General features: G+C 38.8%; 1 protein-coding gene across 4 annotated transcripts; it reads right to left on the minus strand.

The window, feature by feature from the left end:
- Positions 1-173: 173 nt before the first annotated feature.
- Positions 174-10,775, minus strand: LOC128020899 (mothers against decapentaplegic homolog 4). Of its 4 annotated transcripts, none has more exons than XM_052607703.1 (12): positions 10,467-10,775; positions 9,154-9,491; positions 8,901-9,075; positions 8,789-8,818; positions 8,452-8,661; positions 7,799-7,924; positions 7,565-7,672; positions 5,350-5,400; positions 5,093-5,270; positions 4,849-5,017; positions 3,699-3,837; positions 174-2,386 (listed from the first exon to the last, which is right to left on the minus strand). In XM_052607703.1, exons 2-12 carry the CDS (start codon positions 9,391-9,393, stop codon positions 2,175-2,177), a joined length of 1,638 nt encoding a protein of 545 aa, XP_052463663.1. In that variant the 5' UTR covers positions 9,394-9,491; positions 10,467-10,775; the 3' UTR covers positions 174-2,174. The 4 variants fall into 4 exon arrangements, with proteins under 4 accessions (XP_052463663.1, XP_052463660.1, XP_052463662.1 ...); XM_052607700.1 differs by having other exon boundaries at positions 5,093-5,276; XM_052607702.1 differs by having other exon boundaries at positions 5,093-5,276; positions 10,463-10,775.
- Positions 10,776-16,303: the final 5,528 nt, after the last annotated feature.

A 16,303-nucleotide genomic window follows, 5' to 3' on the forward strand; every position in this document is an offset into this window, starting at 1 on the left:
ATGAAATTGCTTAGATGAGAAGACCTCACCTAAACATACCTTTTTTTTCTACTTGCAATAATTCTGTTTTATGTTGACTGGAGTCCGAGAGAGATTTTGCTCCGATATGAAAAGCCCGAGCACAAAAAAACAACAACACATTTCTGTGAAGATGAATAAGTATGATACACACAAAACTTCAAAATCAATTTAATAATATACTGTATTTGATTACCTGCTAAAAGTACGAGCTATTTGAGAAAATGCTCTCACAGGTGCTCTCTTCTTGTTCAGAAATTTCTCATTTCTTTTTAAACAGAATAACAGAAGTTTGATCGGTCATCTAAACTCTCTTCGAGACACGCAAGGCTGACGTGATCGTCTAGAGTAAATCTGTCAATTTATAGAGAAAACACCATCTCTGAAGAATACTGGGATCTTATTTCCCATCATATTCATGTCGTATGGCTTTCAACGTTCATATCAAAACACTCCTTTCCAGTTCATCTCATATCCATACATGGCCATCATTTGTTATTTGAATAACTGATCATCTCAGGCATCAGAGGCGTGTGGTATAAATGGTATAAAAGAGTGAATTAATCAGTTTCCTGTGAAAGGATCTTTAGAAACAGATCAAATGGAGCCCTTGTGACCTTTGACCAGCTGTGAAAGCTGCATTAAACCAATAATGTGTTAAAGAAATACTTATACAAGATCAGGATGAGTTTGTGTCTTCATCAGGTTTGTAGAAATGTAGCACTGCATCAGTGTCTCATCAATGGATGCTCTGCAGTGAATGGGTGCCGTCAGAATGAGTCTGATAAAAACATCCCAATAATCCACAGCTCTCCAGTCCATCAGTGAACATCTGGAGAAGACACAAGATGAAACACATCCAGCATTAAGATGATTTTAACTCAAATACATAGTCAATAATCCAGAATAACACTTCCTCCAGTGAAAAAGTGTTCTGGTCTGAATCAGGAGAGAAATCTGCACAGATCAAGCAACGTTTAAACAAATCTAAACTAATCTGTGGCTGATTTTGATGCACTTTTTCACCAGGGGAAGTGGATTATAGACTCTATGTGTTTGAGTTAAAATCATCGTAATGCTGGATGTGTTTCAGGTTTTGTCTTCTCCAGATGTTCACTGATGGACTGGAGAGCTGTGGATTATTGAGATGTTTTTATCAGACTCTCATTCTGACGGCACCCATTCACTGCAGAGCATCCATTGATGAGACACTGATGCAATGCTACATTTCTACAAACCTGATGAAGACACAAATTCATCTTAGGTGATCTGAGGATGAGCACATTTTAATTTCTGGTTATGATTCCTGTAAACCAAATTTATTTTCTGTAAAAGAGCTGAATTTTTAATCACAGGCTGCAAAGAAGAGAAACTGAAAGATGTAAAAGAAAAAAAAAAATAGTACATAAAGTGCTAAAACAAATACATGGCTAAAAAAAAGCATTCAGAAGAAACTGGTTGTTATTGCTTGTAGATGAATGAGTCTAAACTAACCGTTAACACATCTTGCTTTGACTGATAACAGAGTGCAGAGAGAAACTTGCAAAATAAAAACGTCAACCAGCTTATTAGCTACTAGTGAGAAGCTCGAAAGAAAACGCACATCTTCTGTACATGCAACACCTGCTAATACAACCGTGAGTCCGAACCCAAACCGCTTTAACCCAAACGCCACGACTCACGAGAGAGGAAATGATGTCACATGATGTTCAGGTATAACGTCAGCTGTCATTCTTCCAGAGCAGCTTTTAAACGTTCGGCCTGAGAGACTCTGGTTTGCATCAAGAGATGAAGACCAAAACAAAGTAGGAAATAAAAGTGAAATCTGACAGTCTGATTGAAACGGACTCGGTTCAGACACGATGGGAGACTCTAGTGACTAGTGAAGAACAGCAGGAAGCAAGAGTCTAAGAACAAATTCATTTTAACAGCTCCCAGCATGCACCTCATCTTCATGCAAAACACTTTTGAAGCTTTAGTGTCACTACAACACTGGGACCTGTGCACTTCAGGGTCTGAATGTTAGAACACGGGCTAAAACAGAAGAAGCAAATGAAATAAACGCAGCCGTGATGTTGACCTCTGAACCGTAACGGTCTCTCGGCATCGTCCGCACAGGTCGGCGGTCCTGGGTTTGTGAGGTCCAGGGTCTGGTCTCAGTCCAGCGGCGTGGGGTCAGCGATGGGCATGGTGTGCAGGACCTCGTCCAGCAGCTGCAGCGCACGGTGCAGGTGGATCTCGATCCAGCAGGGCGTCTCTTTGATGCTCTGTCGGGGGTAATCCGGACCCCAGCCCTTGACGAAGCTCATGCGCAGGATGCAGAGCCGGCGGAGGTCATCCACACCGATTCCAGCGGCCGCAGACAAACCTGCAGGAGCGATGACACTGAGTGAATCTGTGATTACATATGATGCACTTTACACCAAAACACATTCAGAGCTACGGAAGCTTATTTCCACCATCTAATAAAAATAAAGTACTGAAAAATGTGAATTCTTTAATTGCACAATTATTAGTTTTTCCTTACAATCCCGAGAGACGACCTCAGAATTTTACGATTAACAATTTTAAGAAAAAAGTACAAATTGCAAGACGTAAAGTTTTATAAAACGCAGTTCTGAGAGAAGAACTGAGAGAGTTAAGTTCACAATAACCAAAAATTATTTGTAAGATGAAGTAACTTTTTTTTTTCCATAATTCTTTCAGAGAAAATTAGAAATCGCAAGATATAAAGAAAGAATTCTGGACAAAACAAAAACAAAAACAGGATTAACAGAGAAAGAACAACAGAGACATAAAATCATAATTCTGAGAAAAAAGTAAATATGACAAAGTCAAATTTCTGAAAAATTGAAAAAAAATAGCAAGATGAAAACTCAATTTCAAATGAATGCCTTGCAACTGATAAACATAAAAAAAATCTGTAAATTGTGAGAAAAAACTTGACTGAAAGAAAAAAAAAAGTCAGAATTCCATTCAAACTCTCAATTACCTTTATTTTATAAATAGTTATTTTATAACTCTGATTTACAACAGAACCACACTTATTTAGACAGCAACTTTGTTTTAAAGCACCGATGTCTATGATATTAAATGGTAAATGGAATTTTAAAAATGAGCCTTCATGCACTGTGTAATGTGAATGCAAAAACTCTGCAAAGTTGTAAAGCTAAAAGTGCATCAAATTACCGTATTTTCCAGACTATGAGTCGCACTTTTTTTTCATAGTTTGGCTGGTCCTGCGACTTATAGTCAGGTGGGACTTACCAAAATTAATTTGAGGTTAACCAAGAGAAATGAACTAACATAAACCATTACCGTCTCCAGCCGCCAGAGGGCGCTCTATGCTGTTCAGTTCTCCTGTAGTCTACACTGAAGACATAGGGCGCCCTCTGGCGGCTGGAGATGGTAATGTTTTCTCTTGGTTCTAAATAAATGCTACTTATAGTCCAGTGCGACTTATATATGTTTTTTTCCTCGTCATGACGTATTTTTGGACTGATGCGACATACTCAGGTGCGACTTATTGTCTGAAAAATACGGTAAGTTAGGGTCTCTCAAAAGAGAGAAGCCTTCAGATATACAGATATATATGAATAAAAACTGCACAAATCATATGATTAGCATCAGCATCATGCATTTGCTGGTACGAGATGATATAGACTTTATGGCGCTCTTACTGATAGCAGGAGCGATTCCTCCCACAGATCCAGGGCCGGGGATGTTTCCGGCCACCGCTGCTGCTTGAGCGGCTGCTGCTGCTTGTGCTGTCGCTGCCTGCTGCTGCATCTGTCTGTGACACTGACGCAGATCAAACACCTGCAGGACACAACACCGCTCAGCTCCACGCCAAACAGAACATGTGCAGAACTCTCTAGATTTCTAATATTTTGGAGTTAATACTTTGCAAAATAAATGTTTTATGTATCTTGCATTTCATATCAGGAAATATACAGTGAAGTTCAAAAGTCTGGGGCTCCTGTAAAAGAAAAAAAAATCTAAATTCTGTACATCAAAAAAAAATAAAAAAAATAAAAAGGAAATCTATTTCCAGGCCATTTATTATTACCAACTAACATAATTATTAGTCATAATTAACAGAAGTTTTAGCCCTTGGTAGAAGTTGGATTCAAAAATAAAATAAAAAAATCTCATAAATTACACTTGAAATATTGTTAAAAATGTAATTAATTTACCTCTGAAAAAAAAGCATAAAATAGCAAACATATATATTTACAATGTAGATGCAAGCAAAATGTTAATAGGTCAATATAACCCTTCTAATTAAATTATTATTACTGTGTTTCAACAAATTTGAAAAAATATGAAAATTAACTATGCAGTCACTAGAAATGTGTACCTTGGATATTAAACAATTTGCATACATACAATTTTTATCCAAGACATTTTTAACTGACTTTAAAACAATTATACAATATTTATTTATTTGTATATATAAATAAAATATTTTATTAAAATATATATAAAATAATAAAAATGATTAAAACAAACAAAACTACTAAAACTAAAATGAAAAAATATATATATATAAAATAATTTTTTATATTTTTCCCCCTTTATTTGTTTATTTTTCCTATATAAACCATTAAAAAAATTAAATAAAAATAACTATTTGTATCTTAACTAAATGTATTTCCATAAATGAGGCAATACATTTCCAAAGCTGAAGTCCTGAATTGTGAGGTTTTTTTTTCTTATGGTAGAGAAAATGTTTCTCTTTATCTCAAATATTTCTTCTTAATTTTTTAACTTCTCAAAACCCTAAATGTCTCCGTCAGGGCTGCCCCCAGACGCCCCTCTCGTTCTGACCTTGATGTAAGCGCTGGGGTAGATCTTGTGCACAGCGTCTCCTGGAGCTCGACCGGCTTCACGATCCAAGTAGTAGCTCTGGACGAAGACGGCGTGATCGCTCAGACAGCGAACCCAGACGTCCCCTTCCCCTTTACACTCCAGCTGGACGCCCTTCCCGATGTGCAGTCTGAAAACAGGACACAACACAGCAGATCAAGCCCAGTAATCACCAGCTTCACCAGGGGCACGGCGTCAGCTCTACCTCGCTCTCTCGATCGCCTCCGTTCGGTGGACGTTGCTGAGCTGACCGAGACAGAAGCGGTCTCCTCCGGAGGGGTCCACGTACCCGTCCACGGTCACGATGGGACAGGACGAGGGAACTTTAAAGGTCTCGCCCACCTGAACATCCATCTCGAAGTAAGCGATGGAGCACCAGTACTCTGGAGCTGCCCAAGAGCAGGAGACCATGAGACACCCGAACACGAGCGAGATGAGATCGAGACAGAATCAAACTCTTACCAGGGTGGTTGGATATCGGTGGCTGGAACGCGATTTCATTGTGAACGGGCCCTGAGGAGAAATAACACAGACAGAGTCACAGAGATGAACAGATTAAAGGACTACTGTGTGAACAGACCCATGTAAATCATCAATCTCAGATTGTTTTACTCTGTAGTTAACAGACTGTGGCACACGTTCAGCTACAAAACAGCATTTAAGCTTTAATAATCAAGACATGCTTTATTCAATAGAAACATGAGTCAAAGACATTAAGTTGTCCGCATCCAAAAATTACTAAAACTGATTGTATGTCCATTTAAAGCAGATTGAATGCAAGTGTCTACACATCTAAGATTCCAAATAATAATAGATTTGGTTGAAATAATGTTACATTGTGATTCAGTGATATTCTAACAACATGCACAATTCTGTCGTATTAAAACATAAAAACAGAGTGTTTTAAAGGAGTAAAAAATGGCTAAACCTAGGATTTATCAAATGTAAAATAACTAGTTAGTATTTGGGGAGAAAGGAATTCGTGTCATAAATTGACACTATTGTTGTAAATATGCCTGACGAGTTTGTTACCCTGAATGATATTTTAGTGGAGATCTTCTGTAAATCAGAGGAAAATGTCTAATATTTATTTTTTGCTCAGAAAAACAAAAACAAAAAATAAAATAACATGAAACGGAAAACTTTTTATTTTTTTTATTAGAAAAACATTAATTTTAAAGCAGTATTGTTTTTATACTTAAACCCTTTTTCATCTTTGACCCACATTTTGTATTGTATTATTATTATCATATGTTCCCTTATATACTACTGTTGAGGAAAACTCTTAGAGCAGAAAAGAATAGATACATATTGAAACTGGTTTATGTACTAATATATCACTACATACAAACCAAGGAAAAGTAATAGATTAAATTATGGCAAGAGTGCACCTCATGACAGGAGTTCTGTCCTTCATCACAAAAAGTCTCCTTCATTGCCTTTTTATTACTGTCCTAATAACAATAAAAAAAAAAAAAAAAAAGTGTGTGTGTGTGTGTGTGTATAAGACATGGTAATGCTCTTTGCTTCCTTTTTGTGATGGATGGTGATTAACAATGGTGAAATTCTATTGTATTTATTTGTTTATGTCTTCAAATTTATTTTTAATTAAATTCTTCCCCCCGTTTATAATTTTTTGGACTCCATTTAACCCTTGTGGATTGTTTAAATTCACTACCCTTTCGTTATGTTCGGGATGAAAACATCCACTCAATTAAACTGCTGTAAACACGTGTCAGATTCATATTCACTACCAAATGTTTTTAAAAAAAATCTAAGATTTTAACTCTTTAATTGCTAAGTTCATAAATGATGTCACTGATTTGGGGGGAAAAAAACACACAAAATAACTTTTTCAATATAAAAATAATTGTGGCTGGATTTTTTTACTTTTTATAACAGTCTTGGGCATGTCAAAGATTAGTAGCAACATTGGCTTTGATGCATTTTTAGTTTTTGTGCAGCATTAGATTACATTTTTTTCTCCCTAATTTGTTGTTGGTGGCTGTTTTTGCCCCATTGACTTCCATTATAACGACATTTTTTGATTGCAAAGCCATGACACTATGTAATCATGCACTTTTGATTGTTTGTGGTTTTCCCTGTTGGGAAGAGGTAACATTTGTTATTTTTACAGTTGATCACTAGGTGGGACCATTAACCCTTTAGATAGGCCTGTACAAAAAAAGGCTTAGTTTCTGGCTTGTATATGGAGTTATATGGAGTATAGAAAAATTTCAAAGCATTTTCCCAAAATATGGGTCAAAATAAGATTTGTCACCAGAAATCATACCATTAGCTCAAACACAGAGAAAGTTGTGGCCAAAATAAGACTCAACTTTACCCCCTAGTGGACGAAAACGTCTCCAACAACGCATAAGGGTTAAATTTTTTTTTTTTAAATAAAAAAACGTGCAATTAATTGAAATCATGAAACACACATAGAGCCTTATGAAATACTTTTTCATGTGTAGTGAACTGAATTGATAAAAGCATTTTTTTTTTTTACTTTTTCTGTATTTCATTTAACTAATCGTCCCCTATGAAGTTTTTTTAGAATTTACATTTTTCCGTATTGTAATATAGTCCCTGTTTAAGCGTGATGCCAAAGCCTCTCTCATAGCCTCCAGCGGCGCTCCAGACTGGAGCTCAGTGTGTTTCTGCGCGAGACACTCACAGAAGTGTGCTGGATGGGCCATGGGCGGATGATGCTGGAGATGACCGTTCTGATGGGGAGGCACGGTGGGGGGGAAGTTACTGTTCCTCGTCCAGCTAGAGCCGGCGTCTGTGAACAGAAGAGCAGAGAGCACACGTCTGACTCCGGACATCACATCTACTCATGCTCAGGAGATGCTGAAAAGCTTTCGGACTCTAGGAGGAGCTGCTGGGTGGAGGTTCACTGAGGGCTTACTGTGGTGGTACGTGGAGGACTGGCCAGGGGGGAAACCATTCTGCTGTGAGCCCTGCCCCGTCCCAGAGGCAATCTGCAGCAGACCATCGCTGCTGTGGCTTCCTGAGAGAACACTATTGGGCTGAGCTGGGGAGAGAGGGCGGCATGCACACGTCAACACACACTAAAACCATCAAACACGAGCGTGCATCACTGTACCAGACACTTACATCAGGTTCACCTGCACGCACAACACATGGAGAGACTGCTTTTGTGCTCCAGAGTTACACATATCATTAAAAAGCTGATATAAAAACTGAAACTGCATTGTGTGCAATTAAAACTAACATGTCTGAAAAAAAGCTTTAATGACAGCTTTCTGTGTTTCAGTAAACAAATGTATTATGGTGCATCACTAATCATAGTTGTATTTACGTTTTACAGCTGAAGTGTATATTCTGTAGCAACCAGAAGAACATGAGCTAGTTTCCCAGGGAATGCATTTACATGTACAGGAAGCTGCTCAATGCGTCACACTCAGTATTTCGCATTCGTTTCCGTGTTGTTCTGGTGTGTGAATAGCGCCCAGCCCTAATCAAGAATACGATTCCTCCACAAACGAGAAAGCTTTCCAGCATGGCCTGAGTGTTTAAGGACTGTGACGTGTGTCGTACTTGTGGGTCCCACTGCGATGCTGGAGAAGGCGGAGGTGGAGGCCGAGCTGCTGCCCTCTGCTGGCGGGAGCATGGAGGGCGTGCTGAAGGGCTCCGGGGCCACCGGGCGAGAGGGAGGGTGTTGAATCGTCTGCATGTGTCCCTCAGAGCTGGACAGAGACTGCTGGCCTTCATAATCATACTCGTCCTTCACCATCAGACCCGACGGACCTGAACACAATCACACGGACTTACACATTACAGCACGGCAAAATCAAACCGCTGCTTCCGTAATGCGTCGTGTTTGACTGGATGCTAAAAAATATTATTATATATTTTTCAATAGAGTATCACTCACCAGAGCCTGACAGTGTGAGTCCAGATAAGTCTGGAAGAAAGCACAAGACAGGTGACTTAAATCAAGCCATCATGAACAAGCTCTACACTATTAAAACAGCCATCACACGGACCTATTCCTGGAGACACGACTCTCTCGTAATGGTAAGGGTTCACACACACGCTGTCACACTTCAGGTCAAAGGCAAACTGGCAGTACTTGACGTGTTTCAACTCGTTCTTATGAAGGTCCGGCCATCGCCACAACCGTGCATAGATGACATGTGGGAATCCTTTACGACCAGCCACCTAAAGGCAGAAGAGAGTATATGAGATGTATATACACACAGATTCAATGTGAAGAGTGTGGATGCGGTCCTGTCGCACCTGCAGACGGCCGTCTAGTGTTCTCTGTATGGTCACACATTTGCTGGGATGAGCACCGTTGGTGGTGATGGCGGTGATGAGCGAATCCAGCTCGTCTTTCTTCTCCTTCAGTTTCTTCACCAGACTCTCAATGGCCCGTTTGGCGAAGGTCTCGCTCTCGCCGCCCTGTCTGTGACACATCAGACTGTGCACGATGCTCAGACAGGCGTCGTTACTGGTGGGGGGGTTTGTGATGGACATCCTGCGCTGGTTATAGGCTTCAGAGAGTCTCCTGTGTGCTGCTTCAGACTCGTTTCAGCAATGCACTGCGACCAGTGAAGGGTCCATCCAAACGTCCCCTGCCGAAGAATTGAGATTATTAATGAGCAACTGATGATTCTGAACATATTTAAAATTAGTTGATAGACATAGATATGTGTCTTTTGATCTCAAACTTCTGCCTTTTTTTCTTGCAATTCTGAGTTTGCATCCCAGAATTCTGAATTATTTTCTTAGAATTGCGAGTTATGTTTAATTCTGAAAAATAGAAGTCTGATCACAATTCATACATTCACGTATATCACACATTTCCCATTTTATAACTCACAACTGCAAGTTTATATCATGCAATTATGAGAAAAAAATATATATATGTGTATATATATATATATATATATATATATGTGTGTGTTATTAAAGAAGTTAATCTGGGCTGCATTTAATTGCTCAAAAACACAGAAAATAAAACAGTTAAATTGTGAAATATTATAGCAATTTAAGATAACCGTTTAATGAGCTGAAGAGACTTCATTAAAAACTAACAAAAATCTTACTGATCCCAAACTTCTGAACAGCAGTGTATATAAATATTATAAAATAGTAATATGATGTCAGGATATCAGGTTCATATCAGGACACTGGTTTTACTAAAGCTAAATGTGAATATTCATTAAAGTAAACACACCTGAAGTTGTTTAAAACAAATATAAGCAGGTAAAATAAATCTTCTTATAGAACTGAAAGTGTCAATAATCCTCTGACAGCCCAAACACGGTGTTTACCAAGAGTTTAATCTGATAAAGCGTCTCTCACACCACAGTGATCCTTCACACAGGTGATCTCAGCCTTGTACAGGTGTAGAAGTGTCGTAAACTAGTGGATGTGATCTCAGAGATGTATAAACGAGCTGAAGAGAATGTAAACAACGTGAGATCTGCGTGTTAGCATAACATGCTACATGTTAGCACACGAGCAGCGGTTAATTCTGAACTAAACTTATGAATGAGACAAATTAAACACGTTTAAATATGAAAGTGGGTGTTGAAAAGACATACCTGCTATGCCTACTGTGGATGAATCTGACTTAATCTGTCCAGTTTTGGTGGTTTTGATGTGAATCTTGTTAGCGGCTTCCGCGCTTAGCAGTCTTAGCACGCGTTATCTACGATTTAAAGCGACAACAGATGTCAATAGATCTTCATCTGAGCGAGAACTCTGTTAGACGTGATTTGGCACAATATTTCTATCAACAGGAGAGCAAAAACAGTCACTGCGTCCAGCGAAAATAAACAATTTAGGGGCGATGGTCTCACACCCTGCTGTGCGAGATGGCGAGACGCGCATGCGCACTAGTGATGGGTCGGTCTTTTTGAATGAGTCTTTAATGTGACTCGGGAAGAAAGAGTCGTTTTGGGAAGTGATTCGTTCAGTTGCGCATGCGCAATATTCTACATGTTCTGTTCTGGAATTAGTCTAGTTCACCTGAATAGCATCCATGACATTGGAGAATTATTTGGGATTTACTGGAAAGTTACATTTACATAAGAATTCTTCGTAAACTAAAATAAGACCTTCTGAGGAACTGGTAAACTTTCTCAAACCAGTTATTAAAAAACAAAGATTTTCTCTTATATAAAATGTATTGATTGTTCCAAATGAAGTAGCTACCGCTGAGGGTTGATTAAAGATTAATGACCATGCAAGTAATGTGTGTTTATGAAAGTTAGATAAACTGTACGGGATTCTAGTAATATTATAAATCAATGGGAAAGGGAGACCTCTTAATCTGGAAAAGTAGTAATTGGGTATAAAATTCCAGATTGAGTTTGGATTAGATGTTGTTGTCCACATCTAGAGAGAGTGCAGAGTAACCATTCAATTTTCGAGTCATCAAGTTTAAAAGTTAGAAGTAAGAATTCCTTCAAGTAAAAAGTTAAAAGCTACAATTGGAGACCAGAAACGCAGTAACTGTCTTAAGCCCCTTTCACACTGCCATTCTGGCAAATACAGGGGTAAAGTGTTCCTGCAATTGTTCCCTGGTCGCTAGATTTGGCACTTTCACACAGCCAGTGATGACCCGGTATATGTGCGTGCTTTCACACACAACCCTTGAAGATCCCGTAACGACACGTGACATCAGCGCGTGACGTGTAATGTACGAGTCGACAACGCTAGGCACGTTATACTTTCACTGAAGCCAGCGAACGATCTCGGCGTCAGCACGGAAACTGATCTCTGCTTCATTACAGTTTGCATATATGTTTTCGTCGCGAATGTTGATCTTCCTCCAAAACAGCCGGTAAAAGAGTCGCGCGATAACACGCGTCATCACTTCGATACAGAATTAGATCTGGCTTTTGTTCACACAGCGCTCGTCCCGGGTCGAACCCTGCAATGTTACTAGGTCCCTGACCCGGGTTCAATTCGGTAATCAATTCCGGGACGTTGTTGCTTTCACACAGAAGGCGACCCGGCCATGTTCCGGAAATATTGCGGGTCCGACGTGCAGTGTGAAAGGGGCTTTAGAAAAAAGGGTTCATTGGGGTTCAGTATATACCATAGGGTTCTTTATTCAACTCCAAAGAACCTTTTATGCTAAAAAGGTTCTATAATGACAGATTAGAATTGGCCCAAAGGTTCTTTAGGCTATTACTCATATATTACATTATTCTGCAACATTTTGTATTTGTAATTAAATTATTGTTTGTAGTAACTGATTTTTGGAGAAAAACTGAAATGGCACTCTTCTTGTGATATTGATTAACTACATAAAATGATATAAATATATACATTTTCTAACCCCCTATATCTTGAATTTTGTGATCATTCACATGCATACATAAATGCATTTGAATACACCAAATAATGCATTGAAAGAACGCACTCAAAATGCACACGCGCACTAGTATGGACTTCATCATGTAACTTTACATTAGCCTAGATGCGTGCACTTTTTAGGCACGATTTGTTTAGTTTTAGAATATACTTGATACTGTTAAAAGGCACATCATTAAAACAAAAAATACGAGTTCACATATCACACCTAAACACGCTTGGAAAACATAATTAGAACTAGCTACTAAATTAGTTAAAAATGCCTATCCATATACAGCGATGATGACTCAAATGATCCACGAACCCGCTACGAACTCTCGAACTGATTCAAATTATTCGCGATCCCGCTCCGAACTCCCTAACTTATTCAAATGATTTGCGATCCCCAAACTGACTGATTCGCGAAAACGCTTTGAACTCCCGATTCATTTGATTCTTTTCAAGCTAGCAGCCAAATCACAACAAATGCACATAACAAACACCAAATTACATTTTCACGATAAAAGAAGTACAAAATATAAAAAAAATACTCAGAATTTTTGCTCTGCATTTAACCCATCCAAAGTGCACACACACAGAGCAGTGAACACACACACACACTGTGAACACACACCCGGAGCAGTGGGCAGTCATTTATGATGCGGCGCCCGGGGAGCAGTTGGGGGTTCAATGCCTTGCTCAAGGGCTCCTAAGTCGTGAAGGTGGAGAGAGCACTGTCCATGCACTCCCCCCACCTACAATTCCTGCCGGCCCGAGACTCAAACTCACAACCTTTTTATTGCGAGTCCGAGTCGCTAACCGTTAGACCACGACATAAGGGTATCTAACATAAGGGTATCTAACTTTAGCTCTTTTTGTAGATCATTCCACCTCCAAGGTGCTAAATAAGAAAAGGTTGTTTTTCCCAATTCAGTTGTAACTCGTGGCACATTAAAAAAGCAACCACTTTGAGGAGCGTTGCTGATAGGTACCAGAGCAAACAGAGAGGAGGTTACAGTATTGACATCCAAAAGTCATTGAAATCATTTAAAAATCCAAAGGACAGGTAAAAAAAAAAGCCTCAGGTCCAAATATTAATTTATCACGAATTAAATGTTTAACAAACAATTCCTGCTCTGATGTCCACATCCAAAATAAAAATCATTCTGATCCCAAACCCTGACATACGTGTGTGTGTGTGTGTAGCACTTACACACTAATCCCCACAATAATAAAGATGTTAAATACTCATCTGAAGAGGATACAATGTTGCATCATAATAAAAGGATCTGTGACGTACACTTAATCAACAGAGTCGCGAACATGCTCCGAAGTGCCGATCTGAATCAAGTGAGTCGCGAATAGGCTCCGAAATGCCGATCTGAATCAACAGAGTCGCGAACAGGCTCTGAAGTGCCGATCTGAATCAACCGAGTCGCGAACACGCTCCGACGTACCGATCTGAATCAACAGAGTCGCGAACAGGCTCCGAAGTGCCGATCTTACTCAACAGAGTCGCGAACACGCTCCGAAGTGCCGATCTGAATCAACCGAGTCGCGAACAGGCTCCGAAGTGCCGATCTAAATCGACCGAGTCGCGAACAGGCTCCGAAGTGCCGATCTTAATCAAGTGAGTCGCGAACAGGCTCCGAAGTGGCGATCTGAATCAACCGAGTCGCGACCAGGCTCCGAAGTGCCGATCTTAATCAAGTGAGTCGCGAACAGGCTCCGAAGTGGCGATCTGAATCAAGTGAGTCGCGAACAGGCTCCGAAGTGCCGATCTGAATCAACCGAGTCGCGAACAGGCTCCGAAGTGCCGATCTGAATCAACCGAGTCGCGAACAGGCTCCGAAGTGCCGATCTAAATCAACCGAGTCGCGAACAGGCTCCGAAGTGCCGATCTAAATCAACCGAGTTGCAAACAGGCTCCGAAGTATCTGAAAACTTCGACCAAGGAATGAAAAAAATGAATGCATTTTAATATAGTAAGAATAATTAAGATTGATCTTCCTCTATATTATATTAACATCCTTTTAACGAGCAATTCACCATAAGATCGCCTTTACACTGTAAAAAAAACACTATATTTCAGTCTATATTAATAACCTCTATGTAAAAAAATACCGTTCTTACCAAATTCATTCAACACGTTATTAAATCATAATTCGTTTTTTAAACACTTACAGGAACTTTCAAAGCTGATTTCAAAGTTACTGCGTTTATAAAACAACTCTATGAAAGACTCAGATCACGTATCTAAAAATAAATCGCTATAGTAAAAGAGAAATAATAAAAGGAGTGAAGTTTTCTACTGTTCTGCTGTGTTTGGTCCTCAGGCGCGTCTGACGCTCCGCGGCGCGTCTCCGCCCCTCACACGCGTGTTTACAGCACTAAATTAATCATCTGTGCTAATTATTATACATTTACTTCATTGTCACCTTCAGGTACTTCATTTATTATTGTTCAATGAACTGTTTGAAAGAAAAAAAGGTTGTACTTCAGTGTCTCTGCAGGTGATTATAGATCAACAGCGCCACATGCTATTGACACGCGGCTATTGATAGTGATGCTACAGTCAAAAATTATTAATAATTCAAACTTATCAAAATAAAATGTATAAAATAATGGTTTCTGTTTTAATTTTCCTTTAAAATATCATTTATTTCTGTGATTTAAAAAAAAACACATAATAAATCATTCTGATCCCAAACTCTGACCAGTGTGTGTGTGCGTGTGTGTGTGTGAGTGGCACTTACACACTAATCCCCACAATAATCAACATGTTAAATACTCATCTGAAGAGGAAACAATGTTGCATCATAATAAAAGGATGTGTGACGTACACTTTTCTGTAAACTGAGCCAAACATTTTTTCACTGATTTAGGGTAGAGTAAGAATATTTACTGTATTGCGCAATTTAGTTCATATTTAGATATAATTTTATATGCAATATTACCTTTTCTTTCATCATCATCTTTAAGAGTTCATGATAATTTATGTTCAACTTTATTTCTCAGTTGATTAATCCATCCACAATTCATGAAACACAACACATGCAACTGAGGTACAAGAAGTATTAACTTTCAAAAGTCATTGAAATCAATTAAAAATCACATCGTCAGGTTAAGAAAAAGCCTCAGGTCAAATATTCATTTATCACAAATTAACTGTTTGACAAACACTTCATGCTCTGATGTCCAGATCTTAATTTTAAAAAAATCACAAACAGGCTCCGAAGTCCCGATCTGAATCAACCGAGTCGCGAACAGGCTCCGAAGTGCCGATCTGAATCAACCGAGTCGCGAACATGCTCCGAAGTGCCGATCTGAATCAACCGAGTCGCGAACAGGCTCCGAAGTGCCAATCTGAATTAACCGAGATGCAAACAGGCTCCGAAGTATCTGAAAACTTCGACCAAGGAATGTAAAAAATGAATGCATTTTAATATAGTAAGAATAATTAAGATTGATCTTCCTCTATATTATATTAACATCCTTTTAACGAGCAATTCACCATAAGATCACCTTTACACTGTAAAAAAAAACACTATATTTCAGTCTATATTAATAACCTCTATGTAAAAAAAAGTAGAATACCGTTCTTACCAAATTCATTCAACAGGTTATTAAATCATAATTCGTTTTTTAAACACTTACAAGAACTTTCAGAGCTGATTTCAAAGTTACTGCGTTTATAAAACAACTCTATGAAAGACTCAGATCGTATCTAAAAATAAATCGCTATAGTAAAAGAGAAATAATAAAAGGAGTGAAGTTTTCTACTGTTCTGCTGTGTTTGGTCCTCAGGCGCGTCTCCGCCCCTCACACGCGTGTTTACAGCACTAAATTAATCATCTGTGCTAATTATTATACATTTACTTCATTGTCAGCTTCAGGTACTTCATTTATTATTGTTCAATGAACTGTTTGAAAGAAAAAAAGGTTGTACTTCAGTGTCTCTGCAGGTGATTATAGATCAACAGCGTCACATGCTATTGACACGCGGCTATTGATAGTGATGCTACAGTCAAAAATCATTAATAATTCAAACTTATCAAAATAAAATGTATAAAATAAT

Source organism: Carassius gibelio, chromosome A10 (genome assembly GCF_023724105.1).
Source record: "Carassius gibelio isolate Cgi1373 ecotype wild population from Czech Republic chromosome A10, carGib1.2-hapl.c, whole genome shotgun sequence".
NCBI lineage: Eukaryota > Metazoa > Chordata > Actinopteri > Cypriniformes > Cyprinidae > Carassius > Carassius gibelio.